This window comes from Schistocerca americana, chromosome 5 (genome assembly GCF_021461395.2).
Source record: "Schistocerca americana isolate TAMUIC-IGC-003095 chromosome 5, iqSchAmer2.1, whole genome shotgun sequence".
NCBI lineage: Eukaryota > Metazoa > Arthropoda > Insecta > Orthoptera > Acrididae > Schistocerca > Schistocerca americana.
Genome location: NC_060123.1, coordinates 658,370,161 through 658,394,656, shown reverse-complemented (window position 1 = coordinate 658,394,656; position 24,496 = coordinate 658,370,161). Strand labels below are relative to the sequence as shown.

Below are 24,496 nucleotides of genomic sequence, written 5' to 3'. Positions count from 1 at the left end.
ATCTCTGTTATTCAACGTAATATTAGTGACTCTGATTTTGTTCTTTCTCTGATAAAGACGAAAGTGAACTTATAACAGAGAATAGTGAAAGTTGTGTTCAAGGAATAAATAAACGGGTGCTCATCCCTGATAGGTAATTAAGTGAGACTCGAACATAAATATTACTCTTTCTAGTCGTGCTAATTACTAAAGAAAGTGTCATCTGCACTATGGACGCGGAGCTGAAGAGACCCTGGGGAGATTGGCGCACGAACCTGAAAATAAACACTGCTATTTTCAATCTACTCAAGAGCACGCAACAACAAAATGCCACAACTTTTTACCTACATTTTACCACACGACAAAACACACACAAGGCGACTTTAGTTTCAATGTACATTTCAATACACCACTTGGAAACAAAGAATATGTGCTAAACTTGCCCATAAAACCGTAAAATACAGTAAAAATTATAAAAAGTATGTTTTGTTTGTAACGTCATGAGTTGTCTGAATCAGAGCTTGGAAGGGCAAAATCTATAATTCCTTTTAGTAATATGGGAAAAGATTTATCAGGAAATAGCATAAACTATTCCGCAGGGATTGAAGATAAAAATGTAAACCTTGAACACAACAAATAGGAAATCGAAAGTGATTTAAGGAAGTAATCTGACACATGTATTGTGTGATCACAAGAATTACAGGTCTTGCAGCGCTGAAGAGTATCCTTATGCCATTGTCTTCCTGATTTGTGGTTTCGACGCTATCGACTGCGCGTCGTGTATTCCGTTTGAAGTCCGTAAACTGTCTGCTTGCACGATATGTCCGCCAAGTTTGTTTGGCTACAAGAAACTGACTATATTCTGTTGCTGTGGAATTGTTTTTGTATCTTACTTTATTTTTACCTCTATCGGTCGTTACCATTTTTTGTAACTGGGCAACACTAAATTCTTTCAGACTTAAGTTCTACTTATTAAGTATTCAGATTAGTACGTGTACCACAGACGTGTAACAGCAACCAGCACGGGGTCGACAAAGTAAAACTGGCCTCGATAATGTTTATAAGACTAGCGTGGATCTGAACCTTGGTAATGAACAGAAGGACTACCCACAACAGAAAACACTGAAACCGTGATATCAGTGCACTAGTCGCTTGCTGTCACATTTATGCACATGCGTGTTTCCCAAGTTTTGCGTCCTGAGAACTTCGCTATGTCATTACAGCTGAGTGAGCGAGAGCAGCAGATTATGTTTATTGACCAGTTTAAAGTAACTCAAAACGCTGCTCTCTGTGAAATGTGGATGGGAAAAATCGACTGATTAAACCGGTGGCTGTATTTCAGTTATGAATAAGCGGTATTTCTCGGTATTTGCTTGGTCTCGTTTATAATAGGCATTTTTCTTTTTTACTGATAACCGATGTATCAATTTGCCATAGCAGTGGGACTCAATTTTTGTTTAAAAAAAAAAAAAACAGTTTGGTTGGGTGTTCTGTTACTTTTGAAAGGTTGATATCATCTTTGAATGATATTGTTTCTGACGAAAGGAGTCAACTTATAGACCAACACATTATCGATCGACTATTTATGAACACATTTGGCAATAAATATTCACCATTGGGTTATTTCAAATAGCTCAAATAGCTCTGAGCACTATGGGACTTAAATTCTGAGGTCATCAGTCCCCTAGAACTTAGAACTACTTAAACCTAACTAACCTAAGGACATCACACGCATCCATGCACGAGGCAGCATTCGAACCTGCGACCGTAGCAGTCGCGCGGTTCCTGACGGTAGCGCCTAGAACCGCTCGGCCACCCCGGCCACCCCGGCACTCTCTAATGAAGAAGGAACTTGTTATTTATGACTTTAAACAAGATTCGCAATTAACTCAATCTAGTATGTTAAAGTGCATGATAAATGTCTTGACATACGTTGGCAAAGCTAAAATAACATTTTGGCAAGCCTACTCAAGGGATCTGTGGTCTGATACTAATGAATACGCGTCCTTATAAAACAATCAAATTCATAACGCCGTAATGTAGCTGCTGAAAGGTTATTATTAAAAGGCAGATAGTGCTATAGAAGGATATGGGTTTGCATTTATGGCCGGACTTGAAAGCATGTTGAAAGTAAAACTGCCAGAAAATCTTCAGATGAAGCTTACAATTACTGAACTCGGCAAAACATGACTTGATTGACCATACAGTTCAACTCGCTGTCACGGCTGGATTTCACCACGTTAATCTGCAGGTGGAGGCTGAGGTGGCTGCAAAACGAGTCATTGGTTTCGTACTAACAACGTACGCCTGCAGCTAAGTTCATATCAGCCGGAAAAATTTCTAAGTCCGCAGCTCATCAAGTCTGCTTGAAGAGGTGCCTGGCTGCAGAAACGCTCGGCTGATGAGGGAGGCTGACGATATCTGCCGGAGAAGAACTCTCGCGGAGAGGGAGCCTGGCAGAAAAGGAATTTTGTGCCCTCTGCTTCCTAAATGAAGATTTGTGTCTCTGCGGTATTCATTCATCACATTATTTTGATTGGCTGAAGTATAGACATTCCTAGTGCTGACCAGTGAAAATAATTATTAAAAAATGCTGGCCTTTTAGTCTGAGTCTCATTTCAGGCTGTTAACCTGTAGCAAGCCACCTGACACTTGGCGCTGAAAAACTGTCTCCTTCTCTCTCTCTCTCTCTCTCTCTCTCTCTCTGTCTGCGGCCAATATGGGTGGAGTTCTGTAGCACAAACGTGTTTCTCTCTCGAACTTCTAAATTATTCATATTATCCAGTCCAGCAGTTTTCACATCGTCTTAAATATTTTCGTTTTGCAGATCCTGAGCTCAACGGTGTCCCACGTCTATAGCGGTCTGTGCATTTCAGGGAATGCCTGCTTTCTACTGTCCTGTTCCTGGCTAAAAATGGCACAACCCTCCTTCCACATACAGGTCGTTAAAAGCAGACACTGGTGATAGGCGCTACAGGGTTCTTGGTGTCCAGTGCCCACAGCGGTCCCTTCAGTGTTCTGATGAGTACGACCACTCTGGGAGGTTCCGCATCAGTTACCTTTATGTGAATTGCTGCTGAGGGTTGCCTCTCTTCCTTGTTCTATGGCCAACCTACTCTCGCTCATTCACTGCCCACTGAAATATGCTTTCACGTGGAGATCTCTTATTTAGGCGAATCATCAAATTCGGCATAAAAATGTAATATGCATCGGTTGAGTACTGGAAATTTCTTTTATCAGTGGAGGTTAGTTATTCTGATCTGATTTGTCTCTTTAATTCTGGTTTTGTATCAATTACGGGGCAGATTGTGAAAAACGGCTGTGTGACACTACCCTTTATAAGGCAACACTTTTCAATTAAAATTTCGTCTAAACTATGATGAAAATATCCAGAAAATAGGATTTTGGTTCAAGTTTCAAATTTGCTTTGCTACGCCGTTCCTTTGCTAATGAGCAAAAGTTTTTTGTAGCTGAGTGTCGAAAACATTAGGAGGCACTGACAGTTTTAGTTATGAGTACTGAACTTAATTCCTTTCTAATGTTGTCTCCACATTGTGGCGACTTATTTGCAATGAATTTTATTAGCGAGTGGACATACTGTGAGTGTGAGATTACTGTGCCTAGCTCCTTCAAAAGATGGTTATGATTGTGGATGAAACCATTTCCTATTCTCACTATTTAGTTTTGCGCGACCAGTACAATGTTTCTAAGTGATGAATACCATCTAATGCACTTAGTTCATAAATTCTGATGAAATATATTTCACAGCCTTGGGATACAATTTAAGTTCGAAATATATTTGCACACTAATACATCAACGCAGATACACTGATCGGAATGGGAAGTGGTGTACCATCGAGTTGCAGTCCGATATTTAACAAATTTCATGGAGGTGATCATCACAAAGCCGGTATTAAACGATTAAACTTATATAGAGACGCGATTTATTGCTTCAATGAATGTTCATTTCTTTACATAACTTTTATTAACAAAGATCGCATATAGATAATTTGATAACTATTTCCACTATTACCAGTGATCTTCAGATCAAAGTACACTCTGCAATGTCCAAGGTAAGACGACACTTTATCAATTGGCTGTTATCAACGAAATGAAATGTCAGATTTGAATTCATATTTGTAACATAAAAAATGCCTATACTTACGATTTACTCATGTTAGAAGTAGGAGCTCAAAGCTGACATTCCCTTGCGTTGTTTATAGCCAGTTGACGAAGTGTTCTCTTACCTTAGACAGTGCTGTGTATATTTTCATCTGAAGATGACGGTTAATGGTAGGAACTAGTTATCAGATTTCCAAATGTGATCTTGACTAACAGAGTAAAAAGGACACCAACATTCATTGATTAAACTTTCATTCCATTTGTAACTGATGTCAATCATCAGCAACTGGAGGTTGACCCCCACGGGCATGAATACAGTCTTGTTTGCTTTGTGGCATGATAGCAAACAGCCTCCCAATGGCATCTTGAGCAATTTCTTGCCATTTCCGAAACATATGATGTGCCAATTCATGGAGACTGCTGACTGGAGCCTGATATTTCCCGCCGCATCCCAGGTACGCTCTGTAGGTGGGAAATTAGGGGATCAGGCTAGCCAGTCAAGGATCTGTATACTTCTCAAAATGTTTATGGTGTGACCTTCAATTTGGGCTATTGCATTATACTGCTGGAATATTCCATTTGGAAACCTAGCCGTGGAGGCTATGGCGAGAGGGTTAACCATTCTTGTCATATGGTGGCGAGAATTAAGCCTCCCTTCTGCAATTGACAAATGATTTTAGTTGCCATGTACCTCCCGTCACAGTGATACTATGAGCTTGGGAGGTATAGGTCTCGAGAATTACTGCTTTGAGTGACCTTTCAATCAGGTCGTGTAAAAACACGTTGTCAACGATCTGATCGCCACAAACAGAAGAAAGACTCGTCTCTGACCGCCACACAATGAGACGAAATATCTCAATAGACTCTGGCACTGCACCATGCTGGTCTCTGCTGTTTGTGGTGTGGTATCAGCGCTAAATGATGTAAGGAGTAATCTGTTCCAGAGGGTTCGTGATGGAACTCGGCTGGATTTCAGCTGTTGTCATCTGTCTATTCGTCAGAGCCAGTCGAAGAATCCTACGACGTTTTCGTGGTGTAGTCTTTATGGAAGGACCTATGCCTACTAATCTTGCTAAGCTGTTGGTCAGGATTGATATCGTCACGACTCGCTCTTTAGTCATAGTAGAACAAGCAACTGTCTGCATGGTCTGTCGATATGGCGCTCCCGTGTCTCTCACATGAACGATTCGAGCTTTCTGAGAGTGTGAACGATGGTCATAAGCTGCATGTGCAGTCTCCATCTTAAAGCTCCAGTAATGCTGTAAAGCCGAAGTATCGTGATTACAGCTGTCCTAATTGGTGTTCTTGTTCTACGACAATGCCCAACCTCATACAGGAGGCAGTCACACATGCTACTTCTTTGGCGCATCATATTTTGCCTGGTACCCCCCGCCCCCCAGGCATTCTTCAGTTTTTCATAAACGAACGTAAAAGGTCTGGAAATATACAGGACGGTCAGGAACAGTCTGAAAAGCTTGTAACGGTATTTTAGGGTAGGGTGTGCTGAAGAATAATTGTTAGGAAAACAGTTCGATACTCTGCGCCGTTTCAGAGTTAATTGCACTGAGGTTAGCCAGTCAGACCGTTGAGCGAGCCAATTCAAGTGGCCTGCCGGAAACAATTAGTGTCAGTTGCTCTCATAGCGTAGAGTTGACAGCGCATGAGACTGCTCAGGTATTGTCTCGGGTTCGAGCCTCTTTTTGTATCCCCATTTTGTACCGCTGTCTTGTTCGGTTTTAGGAAAGCAAACGAAGCAGAGGTTTGGCGACGCCATTTCTGGCGGGTCGCTTGAATGTGCATACACAACTGCCTGATTGGCTGACTACTGTGCTAATATACTCCGAAAAAGCACAAAGTATCGAAATTTTTTCTAACAATTATTTCTAAGCACAACCTATCCTGCAACATCCTTACAAGCTTTACAAACTGTTTCTTATCGTCCTGTAGATGGGTTCACGAGATTTGCTCTTTAAGGTAGCGCCCTGGCTACATTTCTAAGACTAGAGGAAGAGGCCATGTCGGATCTGTTTGAAATTAATGAAATTCAACGTGAATTGAATCAGTAACTCATGATCTGTGACAAACGATGAACACAGGAGAGATGCATTGGAGCCACTAAGAAAGCATGGAACCTTTTGCGATCTTGAATGGTACAGATGGCAACACAGCACCATAACCATAGAAATGTTTGGGAATCGCAGAGATGTATGAGGGGCGTTCAAAAGGAGATCTGTGTATGATGGACTGGTGACAGTGGTCCCTCTAGGCATGTAATGCTCCAAAATGACGCCTTTTTTGTCCCAAAAGAGAGTCAGCATAACCTTCCCTGCTGATGGCTCTGTTCGAAACTTCTTTGGTTTTGGTGATGAGGAACGGCGCCATTCCTTGCTCGCTCGCTTCGTTTCCGGTTGGTGGAAGTGAACCCAGTAACGATTCTTGCAAGGAAGCCATCACCTCATTCAAAGCGCCGAAGAAGTTGTTCACATGCATCAACACGTCGTTCTCTCATTTCAGGAGCCGGCTGCCGTGGCACCCATCTTGCAGACACTTCGTGAAACTGGAGCACATCATGCACACTGTGGTGTGCTGACCCATGACTAATCTGTAAACATGCTGCAATGTCATCCAGTGTCGCTCGGCGGTTTTCCTTCACCATAGATTCAACTGCTGCAATGTTCTGTGGAGTCAAAACTCGTTGTGCCTGACCTGGACGAGGAGCGTCTTCCACTGAAGTCACACCGGTTGCGAATTTCCTACATATGTGACAAACATGCATCACTGTACTGAACCTTCATTCGTCGATGAATTACAATAGGTTTCATACCTTCACTACGCAAAAACCGAATAACACAACGCTGTTCTTCCTTGGTGCAAGTTGCAAGTGGTGCGGCCATCTTTATACTGATACTGCGACGGTATGTGTGCATCTGAAACATGCTACCACCTACAAGCCACTCTGCACGCTGTTTGTAGCACGCTTACCAACTTATAGGATTGTTGTTGTTTTGGTCTTCAGTCCAGAGACTGGTTTGATGCAGCTCTCCATGCTACTATACACTGTGCAGGCATCTTCACCTCCCAGTACCTACTGCAACCTACATCCTTATGAATCTGTTTAGTGTATTCATCTCTTGGTCTCCAACTACGATTTTTACCCTCCGCGCTACCTCCGCGCTGCCCTCGAATACTAAACTGGTGATCCCTTGATGCCCCAGAATATCCCCTACCAACTGATCCCTTCTTCTAGTCAAGTTGTGCCACAAACTCCTCCTCTCTCCAATTCCGTTCAATACCTGCTCATTAGTTATGTTATCTACCCATCTAATCTTCAGCATTCTTCTGTAGCACCACATTTCGAAAGCTTCTATTCTCTTCTTGTCTAAACCACTTATCGTCCACGTTTCACTTCCATACATGGCTTCACTCCATACAAATACTTTCAGATACGACTTCCTGGCACTTAAATCGATACTCCATGTTAACAAATTTCTCTTCTTCAGAAACGCTTTCCTTGCCATTGCCAGTCTACATTTTATATCCTCTCTACTTCGACCATCTTATTTTGCTCCCCAAATAGCAAAACTCCTTTACTGCTTTAAGTGTCTCATTTCCTAATCTAATTCCGGCAGCATCACCCGATTTAATTCGACTACATCATTATCCTCGTTTTGCTTTTGTTAATGTTCATCTTATACCCTCCTTTCAAGACACTGTCCATTCCGCTGAACTGCTCTTCCAAGTCCTTTGCTGTCTCTGACAGAATTACAATGTCATTGGGAAACCTCAAAGTTTTTATTTCTTCTCCATGGATTTTAATGCCTACTCCGAACTTTTCTTTGTTTCCTGTACTGCTTGCTCAATATACAGATTGAATAACATCGGGGATAGGCTACAACCCCGTCTCACTCCCTTCCCAATCACTGCTTCCCTTTCATACCCCTCGACTCTTATAACTGCCATCTGGTTTCTGTACAAACTGTAAATGGCCTTTCGGTTCCTGTATTTTACTCCTGCCATCTTCAGAATTTGAAAGAGAGTATTCCAGTCAACATTGTCAAAAGCTTTCTCTAAATCTACAAATGCTAGAAACGTAAGTTTGCCTTTCCTTAATCTATCTTCTAAGATAAGTCGTAGGGTCAAAATTAATTTTTACATCCCTTATATTTGCCGCTGGAGTGTCACCTTGATATAAAGAGGTCCACATGTTTGAAGTGTCATGGCAGTTCTTTTACCGGTCGGAATATAAATACGCCTGTCTGCAAGAGAGCTGAGGGGCATCACCGAGTGCCCGTATCCCATGGGGCAGCGTCACAACAGTCTGAGAACAAAGATGCCAATTCACTGGCCGATGACTCGGCCAACCTCGCCTACAGCCACCCCCCCCCCCCCCTCCCGGTCTGCTGACTCACCCCCTCCCCCCTCCCCTCCACGCTCCGCCACTGTGCGGGTCACTGACACACTTGACTGACTCCATGGTGGGCCCTACTGGCACACAGCCTCTAGCATATACGAGCTGTGCGCTGGTGGAGCCGACGCACGCGGACCCTGGACCCGACTACAATAGAATCGTGTACCACAAAGGGTATTGGGACGGGCCAGCCCGGCAGGGGTGGCCGGTCGCCTGTGAATGGGTAGCCTTACGTACCTGGCCTCCTCTATGATGTCCGGGTCGGTCCCGAGACAGGTGTAGTCGGTGATGTAGGTGTAGGGCGGCTGCAGCGCAGAGCAGTTGACGTCGGGCTGGCAGGCGGTGAAGAAATGTGGCCGCAGGCGGCCGACCACCAGCTTGGCCGAGTCGACGAGCAGCTGCTGCGCGCCGGCGCCCCACAGGAAGGCCAGCGCGGCCGCAGAGGCGCGCGACACCCAGCGGGCGACCGCCGCGCGCCGCGAGCACAATGACAACGACACGCCCCCGCCGCCGCCGCCACTGCGGGGCCGCGCGCCGCACACCACGCGCTCCGTGACCACCACCTGCGGAAGCACGGGGCTCGTCAGCCTCACTCCTCAGTCACGTGGCACTACCTCACCGGGTCGTCGCTCTACAATGCGACAAAGTCGTGGGATACCGCCTAATATCGTGTCGGGCCCCCCTTTTGCTTTTATTTCTTTTATTTTATTTACACAAGTAGGACCCAATTGAGGAGTAAATCTCCAAGGTCATAGAATGTGTCAGTACAGGAAATTACAACGTAAAAGTAATAACAGATAAAAATAAAATGTTTATGAACCCGAAGAAAGTTGAGAGGTAGCATGCCTTTACGACGCACACAGTGACTTGCCCCCTCTCGTATTTATATCTTACTCTGAGTAATACGATTTGGGGAAGTATGGCCGAGTATTGTCATTACAAGGCTAGTATTGAGAACTCAGAAGATATGAATATTTTCCTCTGTAATTGCATGTGGTGCAACGTTGCTATTGCTTCACACGCGGACTTCCCATGCAGCGTCTCTCGTCACCCGGGTGCTCTGGTGACAGGCGGGTTATACTGATCTTGAAAGGATTATGCCGACGGGTGTGAGGGAGTCGAGTGGATGCTGTCCAGACGCTGACATTGTCATAAGAGCGGGCGCGACACTTCCACAACAGGCCTGAAGGAGCGGCTGGGACTAGAGATTCCGTTACTTGGAAGAAACTTAGTGAAAAAACTTTCTGATGAGCTACCGGCGAGGTGTGGGAATGACTTGTGTTCCCAGGCAGTCTTGGCGGGCAAATCCCAGCGTTTTCTGCAATATCATAACTGTGATTGCGTTGCTCAGGGGATAGCTCCGTGACATAGCAAAATCGGGGCAGAAATTGGCGCCAAGTATCTCCATTGGCGAAATAGTAGTGCTTCGGCAATAGAGTGGAATTTCCCGCCAGTTTTCGCGTTGCTGATTTGCTCGTTTAACCACGGCCACTGTCGTGGGGGCGAGAATGTTCTGTGTTCGGCTTGTACGGGTGCTCATGAGAGGGTCGGAGTAGGTGGCAAGACAGAGCTCTCGCTGCTCTGGACAGCCTGCCTTCTGTTGGCTGTCTAATATACTTTCATTTAATTGTAACTGTTTGATGAAGTTGCTGAAGTTTCGACTTCAGCGCAACTTTCCGAGTACATTTGGCAATTGAGCGTTCTGCGTACAAGCGGCCTATGTTGTCCGTCTTGAGCAGTTTTGGCTAAAGTTGACTGTATCGGAGTTACTGTGTGACTTCACTTGTTAAAATCAAACACTGTACCGTTAGTGATTGTTCACTGAGCCTTCTTCGTCTCACTCACAGGCGCACTTGTTTTGCTAGAAAGTCTTTAGTCTGGAACAACCAGACCAGGATAATTTGTTTCGGGCTATACTCGCGACATTATCATCACCACGACGTGACGTCGAAGCAACCAGCCATCGCCGGCGGTACGCCAGATCGTTTCCTTCCTGTTAAGAAGACAGCTTGATAAAGTATGTCCACAGCATCAGCAGTTTAGGGAATTTAGTTATCTGACAATCAGAGCTCAGCAGAGCGCACCTGTTCCCGTCTTTTCTAACGTGGTTCTGTCTTGGGTATTCATTGTCTGAGTTATCACTACTGTAGCAGCAATTAATGTTGGGTTGGCTGGGTGTTTCTCTTAAGATTGAGTTGCAAGGAATTGGCTCCACATACCACTTGGTCATAAATGTCACAATCTAGTTTATGGACAACTTCACCTTAACAGCATTTATTTGAGTATCCAATTTGACGTATTGTAAATGTTTCATGTGTTTTGTTTATTATTTTGAGTTTAGTCATAATAAATCAAATTGTTATTTTGGACAGAACTTTCATTCGGTTGATCAGTAGAGTAACCCTTTCATATCTCACTACGTCAATGAAACTTTCCTTTATCAAATTACTTTCTATCAAATTAAATTATTGCAGGTGCCAAACTCTTTCCTACTCCACTTGCAGGGTCGATTACAGTCAGGTCGCGTTTCTTCTTAATCCATGTGCAACAGCAACAGTCGGAGTTAGAAAAGGGGGGGGGGGGGGGCTCAGAGCATCATTTCCATATGAAGATTCTAGAAGAATTTAGTGTAAAATACACTGCTAGCCCCAACACCTCGCAAAGTCAAGCCATAAGTTTATAGTTCAAATGGCTCTGAGCACTATCGGACTTAACATATGAGGTCATCAGTCCCCTAGAACTTAGAACTACTTAAACCTAACTAACCTAAGGACATCACACACATCCATGCCCGAGGCAGGATTCGAACCTGCGACCGCTGCAGTTGCGCGGTTCCGGACTGAAGCGCCTAGAACCGCTCGACCACCGCAGCCGGTCATAAGTTTAAGTAAACGCAATCAAAATACAACAAGAATCAGCTTAATTTTTCAAGGAACTCCTCTTTCGATATTAAAGCGTGTGTATTACTGATAAGATTTTTTTATTCTAGTGGTAGATTATTGAAAATGGATGCAGCAGTACAAGTATACTGCACACCTTTCTGCACAAGAGTTACAGAAGTCCGATCCTAATGCAGGTTTGATTTCTGCCGATTATTAACTGAGTGGAAGCTGCTTATTCTTGGGAATAAGCTAATACTGTTAACAAAAAACGACAGTAAGGAATATATATATTGAGAGGGCAATGTCAAAATACCCAGACTCTTGAACAGGGGTCGACAAGAGGTTCGTGAAATTACACTTCTTATTCCCCGAATGGCCCGTTTCTCGGCCAAAAAAAAAAAAAAAAAAAAAAAAAATCCTTTTATAATGGGAAAGCTACTCCAAAATATAATACCATACGACATAAGCGAATGAAAATAAGCAACGTAGACTAATTTTCGTGTCGAACCATCACTCACTTCGATACCGTTCGAGTAGTAAAAATGGCAGCATTAAGTCTTTTCTGAACGTGGGCTTTCCACGACAGTTTACTATCGACCTGAGCCGGCCGGAGTGATCTAGCGGTTCTAGGCGCTTCAGTCTGGAACCGCGCCACCGCTACGGTCGCAGGTTCGAATCCTGCCTCGGGCATGTATGCGTGTTATGTCCTCAGGTTAGCTAGGTTTACGTAGTTCTGAGTTCTAGGGGACTGATGACCTCAGATGTTTAAGTCCCATAGTGCTCAGAGCCATTTGAACCACTATCGATCTGAACACCTTGAAATCTGAACTGTTCAGTTTCACTAATTATGTGCCCATTCTGTGAAATTAAAACGTCAGATTTTGTTGAATTGTGAGTTAGAAACTGTAAAAACTGAGTCTTGTTGTGATTTAGCGGTAGTTTATTTTCTACTTACGTCATAAACTGCACTATTTGAAAACGAGCCGATGTTGCACACAACAACCTTTACCACCAAGCTAGTGTTATCAGCAAACAAATATTTTTGAGTTACCTGTAATACTAGAGGGCATATCATTTACATTAATAAGGAGCAGGAGCGGCACCAACACTGATCCGTGGGGCATCCCCCCCCCCCCCCCCCCCCCCCCACTTGACAGTACCCCACTCAGACGCACGATTGACTGCAGAACAATTCTGCAGCCGTCAATGTACATTTTGCGTAAGAGCCGAGAAGACTAGAGAATTTAGGGCTCTAATGGAGACATAAAGGGTGGTCAGAAAAAATCTGAAAAGCTTGTAAGGGCGCTGCTGCGGACGTAGTACTGACAAATAATTGTTTATAAAAAGATTCGATACGTTGCGCCGTTCCTGAATTATTTAGCATTGAAGATAGCCACTCAGGTCGTTGTGCGCATCTGAACAAGTGATGACTCATGTTTTACCGGATTTATGTATATGCAAGTGCTTCAATTTGCGCGCACAACGACCAGATTGCCTATCTTCAGTGCTAAATAACACGGAAACAGTGCAGCGTATCGATTTTTTTATTAACAGTTATTTGTCAGCACAATCTCCCCCACAGCACCCATTCAAGCTTTTCAGACTGTTTCTGGCCACCCTGCATAAAGAGTTGTTTTCCACTCACTCAGTTTGTGAATGGACCAGGAAAGGGACTGACCGGTAATGGTATGTTTCACCATGAACAGTGTGGTAGATTGTGGACAGTGTTAAGTAGATGTACAAAGGGCGTTATAAAGGTTATGCACAGCCGTCCGTAATTCTTTTACTTTTTTGCAGAAGGAGAATGAAATTTTTTGGAACATTTAGCTATAAGTTGGTACATAAAAGCATTTTATTTGCAGGTGAGCCATAATGGACCGTGAAGTAGATGTCAGGTTGCGACAAAGGTCGGTGATGGAGTTCCTCATAAAGACCGGCGATGATTCTGCCACATCGATTCACAGAAGGTTACTCTCTGTTTATGGGGAGGACACAGTGGATCGCAGCAGTACCCAGCGGTTGTTGTAGAGGTTTAAAGATGGTGATGTCTCTCTACTGGACGAGCCACTTTGCGGTAGACCATCGACGGCAGTGAGTGATGTGAATAAGGAGACGATTGATCAAATCATCCAAAATGAGAGATGTGTGACGACACGACAGCTTGCTGAAATGACTCGTTTGTCATTGAGTAGTGTGGTATCAATGGTACAGTCACTAGGGTAGAGAAAAATCTGTGCACGTTGGGTGCCTAGATTATTGACGAGAGAAATGAAAACGATGAGGAAGAATGTGTGCGAGGGTCTCATGAAGATCTTTACTGAAGACTGGAAACAATGTTTTGACGGTGTTATTACCCAGGATGAAACATGGTAGTTTTTGTCCCAACCTGAGAGCAAAACCCAATCCATGGAGTGGCATCACCCGGGATCCGTTCGGAAGAAGAAACCAAGACTTTCGCGAACAGCAGGCCTAAAGGTCATGGCCTCCTTCTTCTGTGATCAGTGTGGTGTCATTTTCATTGACTTTTTGGAACCTGGCTGCCCAATTAACCGGGACCGTTACTGTTTGTCATTGGACAAGCTGCGACGTGCCATCAAGACCCACAGACCACAGCTTCAGGTTCAGCTCATCAAACTACACCATGACAATGTCTAACTTCATGCAGCCTTAATGACGCAGGAGAAAATCAGGAAAATGGGTTGAAAAATTGTTCCTCATCCTCCCTACAGTCCGCACTTGGCTCCATCTGATTTTTACCTCTTTGGTCGTCTGAAGACCCACCTGCGCGGTAAAGCATTTTATAGTGAGGAAAACCTTATTTCCTGCGTCAAGCGATGGTGTAGAAGACAATCACCAGAATTTTACCAATGTGCATTTACACCTACATCTACATTTATGCTCCGCAAGCCACCCAACGGTGAGTGGCGGAGAGCACTCTACGTGCCACTGTCATTACCTCCCTTTCCTGTTCCACTCGCCTGTGGTTCGCGGGAAGAACGACTGCCGGAAAGCCTCCGTGCACTCTCGAATCTCTCTAATTTTACATTCGTGATCTCCTCGGGAGGTATAAGTAGGAGGAAGCAATATATTCGACACCTCATGCAGAAACGCACCCTCTCGAAACCTGGACAGCAAGCTACACCGCGATGCAGAGCGCCTCTCTTGCAGAGTCTGCCACTTGAGTTTGCTAAATATCTCCGTAACGCTATCACGCTTACCAAATAACCCTGTGACGAAACGCGCCGATCTTCTTTCGATCTTCTCTATCTCCTCTGTCAACCCGACCTGGTACGGATCCCACACTGATGAGCAAAACTAAGTATAGGTCGAACGAGTGCTTTGTAAGCCACCTGCTTTGTTGATGGACTACATTTTCTAAGGACTCTCCCAATGAATCTCAACCTGGCACCCGCTTTATCAACAATTAATTTTATATGATCATTCCACTTCAAATCGTTCCGCACCCAGACTCGCAGATATTTTACAGAAGTAACTGCTACCAGTGTTTGTTCCGCTATCATATAATCATACAGTAAGGGATCCTTCTTTCTATGTATTCGCAATACATTACATATGTCTATGTTAAGGGTCAGTTGCCTCTCCCTGCACCAAGTGCCTATCCGCTGCAGATCTTCCTGCATTTCGCTGCAATTTTCTAATGCTGCAACTTCTCTGTATACTACAGCATCATCCGCGAAAAGCCGCATGGAACTTCCGACACTATCTACTAGGTCATTTTTATATATTGTGAAAAGCATGGACAGAACGATGGGCCAGGTGCATCAGAGCTGATGGAGGCTACATTGAGTAGGCTCAATGTATAGCTAAATGTTCCAAGTATGTTCACAAAAAATTTCATTCTCCTCCTGCAAAAAATAAAAAGAACTAGAGATGACTGTGCAAAAATTTTTGAACGCTCTTTCTAGATTGTGAGTTCTTGTTCGTCACAGCGGCACCCTTACCGAGCAAGGTTAATGGAAGAGATGCAGAAGATCCAAAGACGAGCAGCGTGCTTTGTTTCAGGTACGAGTTCGTGACGAAGATCCTCATCCAAGTTCACTGGCAGAGCTACGAGAAAGCTGGGGAGATTCACTGTCGAATTGAGATGACATGCGAACCGAAAAGAGACAAGCGACATAGTGTTGCCTCAGTCGCATACTTCACGAAATGATCATCAGGGTAGTAAATTAAAGTTCTGGGTTATGGGCGTAGACGGACCACCGTGTCATCCCCCGTGTTGGATGCGGTATGGAGGAACATGTGCTCAGCACACCGCTCCGCCTGTCGTCATCGGGTTTCTTGATCCTGGAACCGCTGCTCATCAGTCGAGTGGCTCCTCAGCGGGCCTCGTGAGACCGAGTGAACCCCATACCAGTCCTTCGACCAAGGAAAAATCCCTCGCGATATGGGGAATCGAACCTGTCTGTGTGCTGCGAAGGTTGGCGATCATCACAGTAGTCAGAGAAATTCGAGATCCATTAGTGAACTGAAGAAGAAACGGGGTTAAATGATAATGATGTCCATCATAACTCTGCCACACAGCGCGAGATGGCTTATAAAGTACAATAATTAGATGGAGTTTTAGTGGCCAGAAATGTGATTGGTATTTCATTTTCATTCATTTTATTTATTCGAGGAAAGAGATGTTAATGAAGAACCTGATGTTATTCATCGTCGTCGTCGTAGTCTTACGCACAGAGATTAGGCATATGGCTCACCATCTTCACAGTCTCTGTACGTCGTTCCGTGGCCGTCCTGTGTCTCTCCTTTTCGGGTTGTGGTTCAGGATTTTCTTTGGTAGTCTCTAACCACTCATACTATTCACATGTTGTCTCCACCTCTCTCTGTATTCAGTTATTTCCTCGTTAGTAGCATGCATGCTGAATTCATTTCGAACGTCCTGTGGGCTTCAAATGTCGCTGGAGACGGAGCGCTGGCTCAGCAGAAGAGGGAAGGGAATGGTTGCGACTTTTGCGTTCTTGAAGAAATCACCACGCATTCGCCTCAGTTGATTTCGAAAACTGCGGAAACTGGATGTCCGAATGAGATTCGAATACGAATTAAACGCCTTAACCATTGAGACACTGCTCTTGGTAACCTTTAAAAGCTGTCATTGCACGCAAGCAACGAAAATCATACGGAAGGAGAAGAATCGAAAAATCAAATTGTACAACAATGTCTTGAGAAATATTACCGTAACGGGAAATGAAGGGTGATCAGAGAATATGTATTACGTTTCACTACGGCGTGATCCCATTATTACTGTTACCTCGCAGGTATTGTAGTAATGCTTCGTAGAACAGTATTATTTTATTCTTTTGAGAACTTTTCAAAGTTCATTTCACAAGAAGTGTATACGTTACACATCCGTTATCTTTGAGATGGCTCATTGAAAGTTTTCGGAGCAGACTTGTAGCCGTCGTAAAGGCGAATGGTCGACGCACCCCATATTAATGTCCAGTAACAGGCGTCCACATACTTTTCAAATAGTTCCAATGGCTCTAAGCACTATGGGACTTAATATCTGTGGTCATCAGTCCCCTAGATTTAGAACTACTTAAACCTAACTAACCTAAGGACATCGCACACATCCATGCCCGAGGCAGGATTCGAACCTGCGACCATAGCCACATACGTTTGATCATTTGATGTATGCGGGAGTGCTGGTCTGAAGTTTGGAAACTAGGAGCATGGTACTGGGGGAGACGAAGAGAGACGAGGAGGTGAGGGGAAGGGGGGGGGGTGAGAAGATTCGAGCCTGGATAGCTCATTCGGTGAGGGAGCTACCCGCGATAGGGAAGTTTCTGGGTTTGTGTCCCGGTGCGGTACCGTTTTAATCTGCCAGAGGGTTCCAAAATAGTCCAAATTCAGCTGTAGATCGAATTATAGACCTGAAACGTGTGTGAAGTCTTCAATATCTACAGCAACGGGAGACAGTGCATTAAAACCATCGCTAGTACTTCACAAGAATTATATGGTGAAAACATTAGTATTGTGTGAAACATTTTTGCACATTGCCATCAGTACACCACCAGAATCTCATACAGCACTCGGCACTGACAACAAAGATTGCGGATTTAATTCTTGAGCTGAGACTGATAAGAGTCAGTTGTAGTCAACAGTCCACTGGTAGAGACTGTTCGTGGCCCCTTGTGGTATAGTGTGCAGCTAACAAGTGTCGCCGGTATTCAGTCGGCGGCTTATCGTATTGAGGAGGATGAGGAGGGGGGGGGGGGGAGGCGGGGGAAAGGAACGAGATTCACTGTTTACGGAAAACGGGTTAGGCAATTCAGGCGACACGGTTGATTGGCATAACTCTGATAAAATATCGCGCCAGAGTTGTGGTCCCCGAGGGCGTCTGCCTCTGTCAACGGAACGTGCTCAGAGCCTCCTGCCTTTATCGAACATGTGTATCATTATCGTTTGGTAGAATAGCGTGTAATTTGTGGGCAAGATGAACTGTTACGAATCAGTATGTCTCTGTGTAAAAGTACTTTGCAGGTTATTGTCCTACAAACTAATGGTGTTGCGGTATTTTTAGTGTTGGTGATATACTCGTCATCTCTTACTTAACTTCTATCCCGTATAGCGGGCGGTTCGCTTTCGCAAGATTTGACAAATTTTGATTTCACTGTTTAACATCGTGCCCAGACGGCCATCCTGACACCACAGTCGTGGAGGTAACCTAAGGAAGGGAAGTCGTGTACACCATCTGTCTGTGAATACTTTGTTTTTCATCGTTTGTGATGTGTTATACCCTCTGAGGAGAAATCCGAAGGCCGGCCCAGGATTTGGCTAAACAAGCATGGCAAACTGCCTATAACCACAGGCTGGTCAGTGTACCGGCAATATACGAGTGGATTTTACCTTCTTCGTACACGGCATTTTCGTTATACTATGTTGACATTATATTTGAATTACATTTAGGTGTAATTCAGAGATACGAAACTAGACGATTTAACAGTCTAGCTTAATTCGCTAAACATTCCAGAAAATTCACGCCTAACGTAATTAGGCATATTTCACTGGATAGGCTGGATTGATTAAAGTATATGCTTCTCTGGGAAGTTCTGGTGCAGGTTAACAGTAGTTATTTGATTCTAAATTTTCAAATGCTTCCGACAGAAGCACTAGTTGCGCATTTCGTTGCGCCACTAAGTACATACAGCAAAATGTTCAACAATTATGATATCATGAAAGTATGACTAATCCTTGAATTATCAATTGGTGAACCACCGTTTGGTAAGAGGGTACGTTGATAATACAAGAAGAGGAGAAAAAGTACTCAGATTAAAAAGGCCATGAGGCAGGGATGCAGTGTTTCTTCCTTGTTGTTCAACCTGTAAGATGAAGAAGCATTGTTGAGAATGCAAGAAAGGTTAGGGAGCGAGATAGAGATCCAGGGTGAAAGTATATCAAGAATAAGATTAGGCGATTACAGTGCTACCTTTACTGAAACTGAAGTGAGAAATAATTACGGGATCTGTTCAATAGAGCGAACAGTCTAAAGAGCAAAAATGTGAACTTAGAGTAAAACAAACAAACACGGAGACAATGAGGAACAGCAGAAATTATATTAATAATGAACGTATCAAAGTACCTTTTTCAAATTTCACCATGGCTTCCTTCTCTGCTTGCTCAGTGTACAGACTGAATAATATCTGTCTCAGTTCCTTCTCAACTGTTCCTACTCTCTCGCGTACACTGCTGAAAAAGTTCGTAACTTATTGCAATTTCTTCAACTTTAGTTTGCATTTTTATATGTAATGAATTATGATCAGAGTCCACTTTTGCACCTGGAAATGTTCTATAGTTTAAAATCTGCCTTCTGAATCTTTACCTTGCCGTTTTATATCCTGTCTGAAACTTTTCAGTGTCCCCAGATCTTTTCCACATCTGCAACCTTCTTTCATGACACCTTAAGCCAAGTGTTTGCAATGATTATTGTACTCTGTGTAAAATTCTTCCAGGTGGCTTCTCCTTTCACTCATTCCCCAAGTGCATACCCTTGTGTTATATTTACTTATTTTACTTTTGCTACAATTGAATATCATTCCATAATCGCAGTTAAACTTTTGTGACCATTAATGTACTGAATAAGTTATTTTATCTTGTGATATGTTTTTTTAGTCACTGCATGATCTGCAAAGCCAGAGACATTTACACTTACGTTACTGTGCTGACTCGTAGCTTTGTGATTATCTTCGCTATTAAATCATGTGATGCAGAGCGAATTAGATTAGCAAACCATATACTAAAGCAGTAAACGAGTTTTGCTGTTTGGAGCAAAATAACTGATGACTGCCGAAGTAGAGAGGACATATAATGTAGACTGTCAACTGTAAGAGATGCGTTTCTGAACAAGGCAAATTTGTTAATATCTAATACAGATTTAGGTGCCAGGAAGTCTTTTCTGAAAGTATTTGTAAGGAGTGTAGCCAGGTACGTAAGTGATGCATGGAAGAAAAACAGTTTAGACAAGTACAGGACAGAAGCTTTTCAAATGTGGTACTACAGAAGAATGCTGAATATTAGGTGAATAGATCACGTAACTAATGAGGAGATGCTAAATAGAATTGGGGAGAAACGAAATTTGTGGCACAACCTGACTAGAAGAGGGGATCGGTCGGCAGAACACATTAGGGATCACCAATTTAGTACTGGAGGGACGTCTGGGGGTAAAAATCGTACAGGAAGACCAAGAGATGAAGACAGAAAGCGGGTTCCGAAGGATGTAGGTTGCAGTAGTTATTTGGAGATGAAGAGATGTTGCATAGGATACAGTAGGTCGGAGAGCTGCACCAATACAGTCTTCGGATTGAAGACCACAACAAGATCAACAACAACAACAACATTATAATCATTTCGTTGCACTGTTCATGATGTACTTTTACAAGAGCTCCTCGTCTAGGCCTTGAAAGCTTAAGGCATGTTGACCAGCCGCCGCGTCATCCTCTGCCTTGCGGCGTAATGCGGATGAGACATGGAGAGGCATGTGACCAGCACACCACTCTCCCTGCCATTTATCCGACTTTCGAAACCGTGGAGCCGCTACTTCTCATTGAAGCAGCTCTTCAGTTGGCATCAAAAGGCTGAGTAAACCACGTGACAGTCCTCTCACCAAGAAAAAATCCCTGTTAGTACCGGGAACTGAACTAGGGCCCTCTGTATGGAAGCCTTCCACGCTGGCGACTCAGAGATATGGACGTTGTTCATAGCAGTTCACTAAAATTCCTATTTTCTTGTTCACTATGAGTCTTATTCCTATATAGCCCCTATACGATTATGACATACTCCGTCATGGTGGTAGAACAATGCACCACCACAACACTATTATCACGGGCGTACTGGTGCCACAAACATCAGAGCGTTGTAGTTAAGTCTGAGCATTTTTAGAAATGGAGAGCTCGTAAGAGGGTGTCAACATTATTTTGTTCAATCCTTGTATTTGTTGTGTAAATCTCGCACACGAGATATTGTTTCTGTTTGTTTAATTTTTTGTAAATTGCATTCCGTTTTGAGGTCAACTCCGCGAGAAACAGACTGAATAGGATACGATTAACCCTTGGTAGTCCTCTTGCCGGTAACAGCGCCTTGCCTCACACTGTTTACACCTTAACGCGTGTGTCTTATCACCCACCTTTCCTTGACATCAAGGTTCAGGTAGCGCCAGTGTTTCTGGGTGGCGCACGAGTGAATGGCATGTAACACCGGCCGTGAGTAATGCCTTCCGCTGCAACGTAAACATATTTTGTATGCAGTTAACTTATACCAGCTGTACACGTGGACTGCTCCCCGCCCTGTGTTAATCCGGCATTATCTGCCTAAAGCCAAGTAACGTGTGTGAGTCTCTGTGGACTCGGCTTATCTGCGACGTCGCAAAACAAACGTGGCGGTACCATCGCATTCCTCTCTTGTAACAACACCCAGCGCGCAGCACCCAAACAACGGTTGTAAAGTCATCTGTCTCTCTTTCACGACTTGATATCTCTCTCCGAAATTTTAAGTTAGTGTGACAAAGAAAAGAGTCGATGGCGTCTAACCAACACTAACTACTTCATATTCCTATAACTGGTGATTCAGTAGAAACGTACGAGGAAACATACAAGCGTATGACTCAATTAAGAATCAACACTAAATCTTACATAACTGAACCGCCCGCGTTAGCACGCCTCTTCCGGGATCGGGCAGACGTGCTGTTGGTGGATCGAATCCGTCAGGTTGATTATTGACGAAAGGTGCCAGGCAGTCTGGATGTGGGTTTTAGACGGTTTTCCACATCCGAGTAGGACAATAAAGGGCTGGTACCCACGTCTCTCGTCAGTCCCACGAGTCTCAAACATTTCCAAAACATTCTCGCTAATTCACATGGGATCACACTAGACGCAGACAGGTGGAGCAAACAAACTCAGTTCCGAGGGTGGGAGAAGGGTGACTTTCGGGGGAAGGGGTTGGGGGGAGGGGGTGTCACGAAGGATCACCCCCCATCGTTAGCATTGCCAAATCCAGATTAACATGCCGACGCTGTGAAGATATGTGATAATGCCAGGGATGCGTTTCACAGTAGCGAAGATTCACAAGTGCTAATAGCTCTTGAGTTTTTTTGAGTCATCAGTCTTCTGAATGATTTGATGCGGCCCGCCAGGAATTCTTCTCCTGTGTCAGCCTCTTCAGCACTTGCAACTTGTCCTCAATTATTTGCTGGATATATTCCAATATTCCAATCTCTGTTTTCCTCTACTGTTTTTGCCCTCTACCATGGAAGTTTTTCCTGATGTCTTAACAGATGTCCTATCATCCCGTTCCTTCTTCTTGTCAATCTTTTCCATATATTCCTTACCTCTCCGATACTGAGCAGAACCTCCTCATTCCTTTCCTTATTATTCCACCTAATTTTCAACATTCGTCTGTAGCACCACATCTCAAATGCTTCGATTCTCTTCTGCTCCGGTTGTCCCACAGTCCATGTCACACTACCTTACAAAGCTGTGCTCCAAACGCACATTCTCACAAATTTCTTCAGCAAATTAAGGCCTATGTTTGATACTAGTACACTTCCCTTGCCCTTTTTGCCAGTGATAGTCTGCTTATGATGTCCTCCTTACTCTGTCCGTCAGTGATTATTTTGCTGCCTGGGCAGCAGAACACCTCAACTTCATCTGCTTCGTGAGCATCAGTCCTGATGTTGAGCTTCTCGCTGTTCTTATTTTGCTACTTTCGTCTGTCTGCGATTTACTCTCAGTCCATATTCTGTACTTATTAGACTTCTCCTTCAGTTTCAGTCAGGACAGCAATATCATCACCAAATCGTGTCATTGTTATCCTTTCGCCTTGAACTTTTATTCTACGAGTGAAACTTTCTCTTATTTCCATCGTTGCGTCTTCGATGAACAGATCGAACAGTGGAGGCGAAAGATTGCTTCCCTGTCTTACACCCATTTTACTTCAAACACTTCATTCTTCGTCGTCCACTCTTATTATTCCCTCTTGGCTCTTGTACATGTTGTATATTACCCGTCTCTCCCTACAGCTTACCCCTACTTTTCTCAGAATTTCTAACATCTTGCACCATTTTACATCGTCGAACGCTTTTTCCAGGTCCACAGATCCTATGAACGTGTCTTGATTTGTCTTTAGTCGTGCTTCCATTATCGACCGCAATGTCATAATCGCCCCTCTGGTGCCTTTACCTTTCGTAAGCCAAAATGACCGTCATCTAACACTCTCAATTTTCTTTTCCATTCTTCTGAATATAATTCTTGTCAGCAATTTAGATGCAAGAGCTGTTAAACTGACCGTGCGATAACTCTCGCACTTGCCAGTTCTTGCTGTCTTCGGAATTGAATGGACGATATTTTTGCGAAAGTTAGACGATATGTCGCCAGATTCATACATTCTACAAACCAATGCGAATAGTCGTTTTGTTGCTATTTCCCCCAATGATTTGAGAAATTCTGATAGAATATTATCTATCCCTTTTGCCTTATTTAATCTTAAGTCGTCCAAAGCTCTCTTAAATTCTGATACTAATACTGGATTCCATGTCACTTCTAAATCGACTCCTGTTTCTTCTTCTATCACATCAGACAAATCCTCCCCCTCACAGAGGCCTTCAATGTACTCTTTCCACTTATCCGCTCTCTTGGGGTCCGCCCCGGTAGCTGAGTGGTCAGCGTGACAGACTGTCAATCCTAAGGGCAGTCTGCTTTCGGCTGCGGTGGGGCGAGGACGTCCGCTGCGCCTCGCCGTGCGCGACCGTGAGCGCTTGCTTGTGTTTACCTACTCGCGGCGCGAGTTTTATTTGTTCCAAGTTCAGTGCGACTATGGCACACACATGGCTTCACGATACGATCAAAATTACTTTCCAACCAGATCACGCGCGTCCTCGAGCCTATGAAATAGAACAGTTCATACGCGACGATCTACGTTTAGATCCGGCGACTGTCGTCGGAATACATTTTTCTATAACGGCGAGCGTGGTTTATGTTAAAATGACCAGTGCATAGGTCTGCACGACAGTGGTTTCTAAATACTCGAATTCTCTCCGATTCAAACATTCTGACGGGCATATCGGTGCAGTGACGGTGGATCATGCTGGCATGGGCCTAAGGACTGTAAGAGTTTTTGAGCTCCCCTTCGAGGTCCCAGAGGAAGTTGTCAAGGACGCCTTCCGACCATATGGCAATGTTATCAGCCACGTTGCAGAAAAGTGGCAAACTTTCTCGACGTATAAGGTCTACAATGGTTTGCGCCAAATTAAACTTGAGCTCAAGAAACATGTGCCGTCCTATTTGAACATCGGTGGCTGTCGTGCAATCATCATGTACGACGGTCAACCGCGTACCTGTTCCGGATGTGGGCAGGAAGGCCATGTTCGATCAAGCTGCTTACAACGTAGAATTACGCAGATACCAGTGGGAGACTCCGTTTCCCCGACGGGGGCGACAATCCTGCCCCTCACGTACGCTCAGACGACGATGCGCACCATAGTTGAGAACGAAACGGGCGAGCAGACACATCCATCGACGCCAGAAGTACCACGGGAGGAAGAGGAAGGACCCTCGGTGCCAACCCATATGTCGCCCCCTCCACAGCAACAACAGCA

The 24,496-nt window shown here is 44.2% G+C and overlaps 1 protein-coding gene across 1 annotated transcript in view; it reads right to left on the bottom strand.

Annotated features, from left to right (window-relative positions):
* The window catches only part of LOC124616618 (putative phosphatidate phosphatase), a 358,526-nt gene that overhangs the window by 108,801 nt on the left and 225,229 nt on the right, over positions 1-24,496 (bottom strand). The window contains exon 4 of the mRNA XM_047144942.1: positions 8,747-9,072. Within this exon, the coding sequence (XP_047000898.1) occupies positions 8,747-9,072 (326 nt within the window). The remainder of the gene's footprint in view (positions 1-8,746; positions 9,073-24,496) is intronic.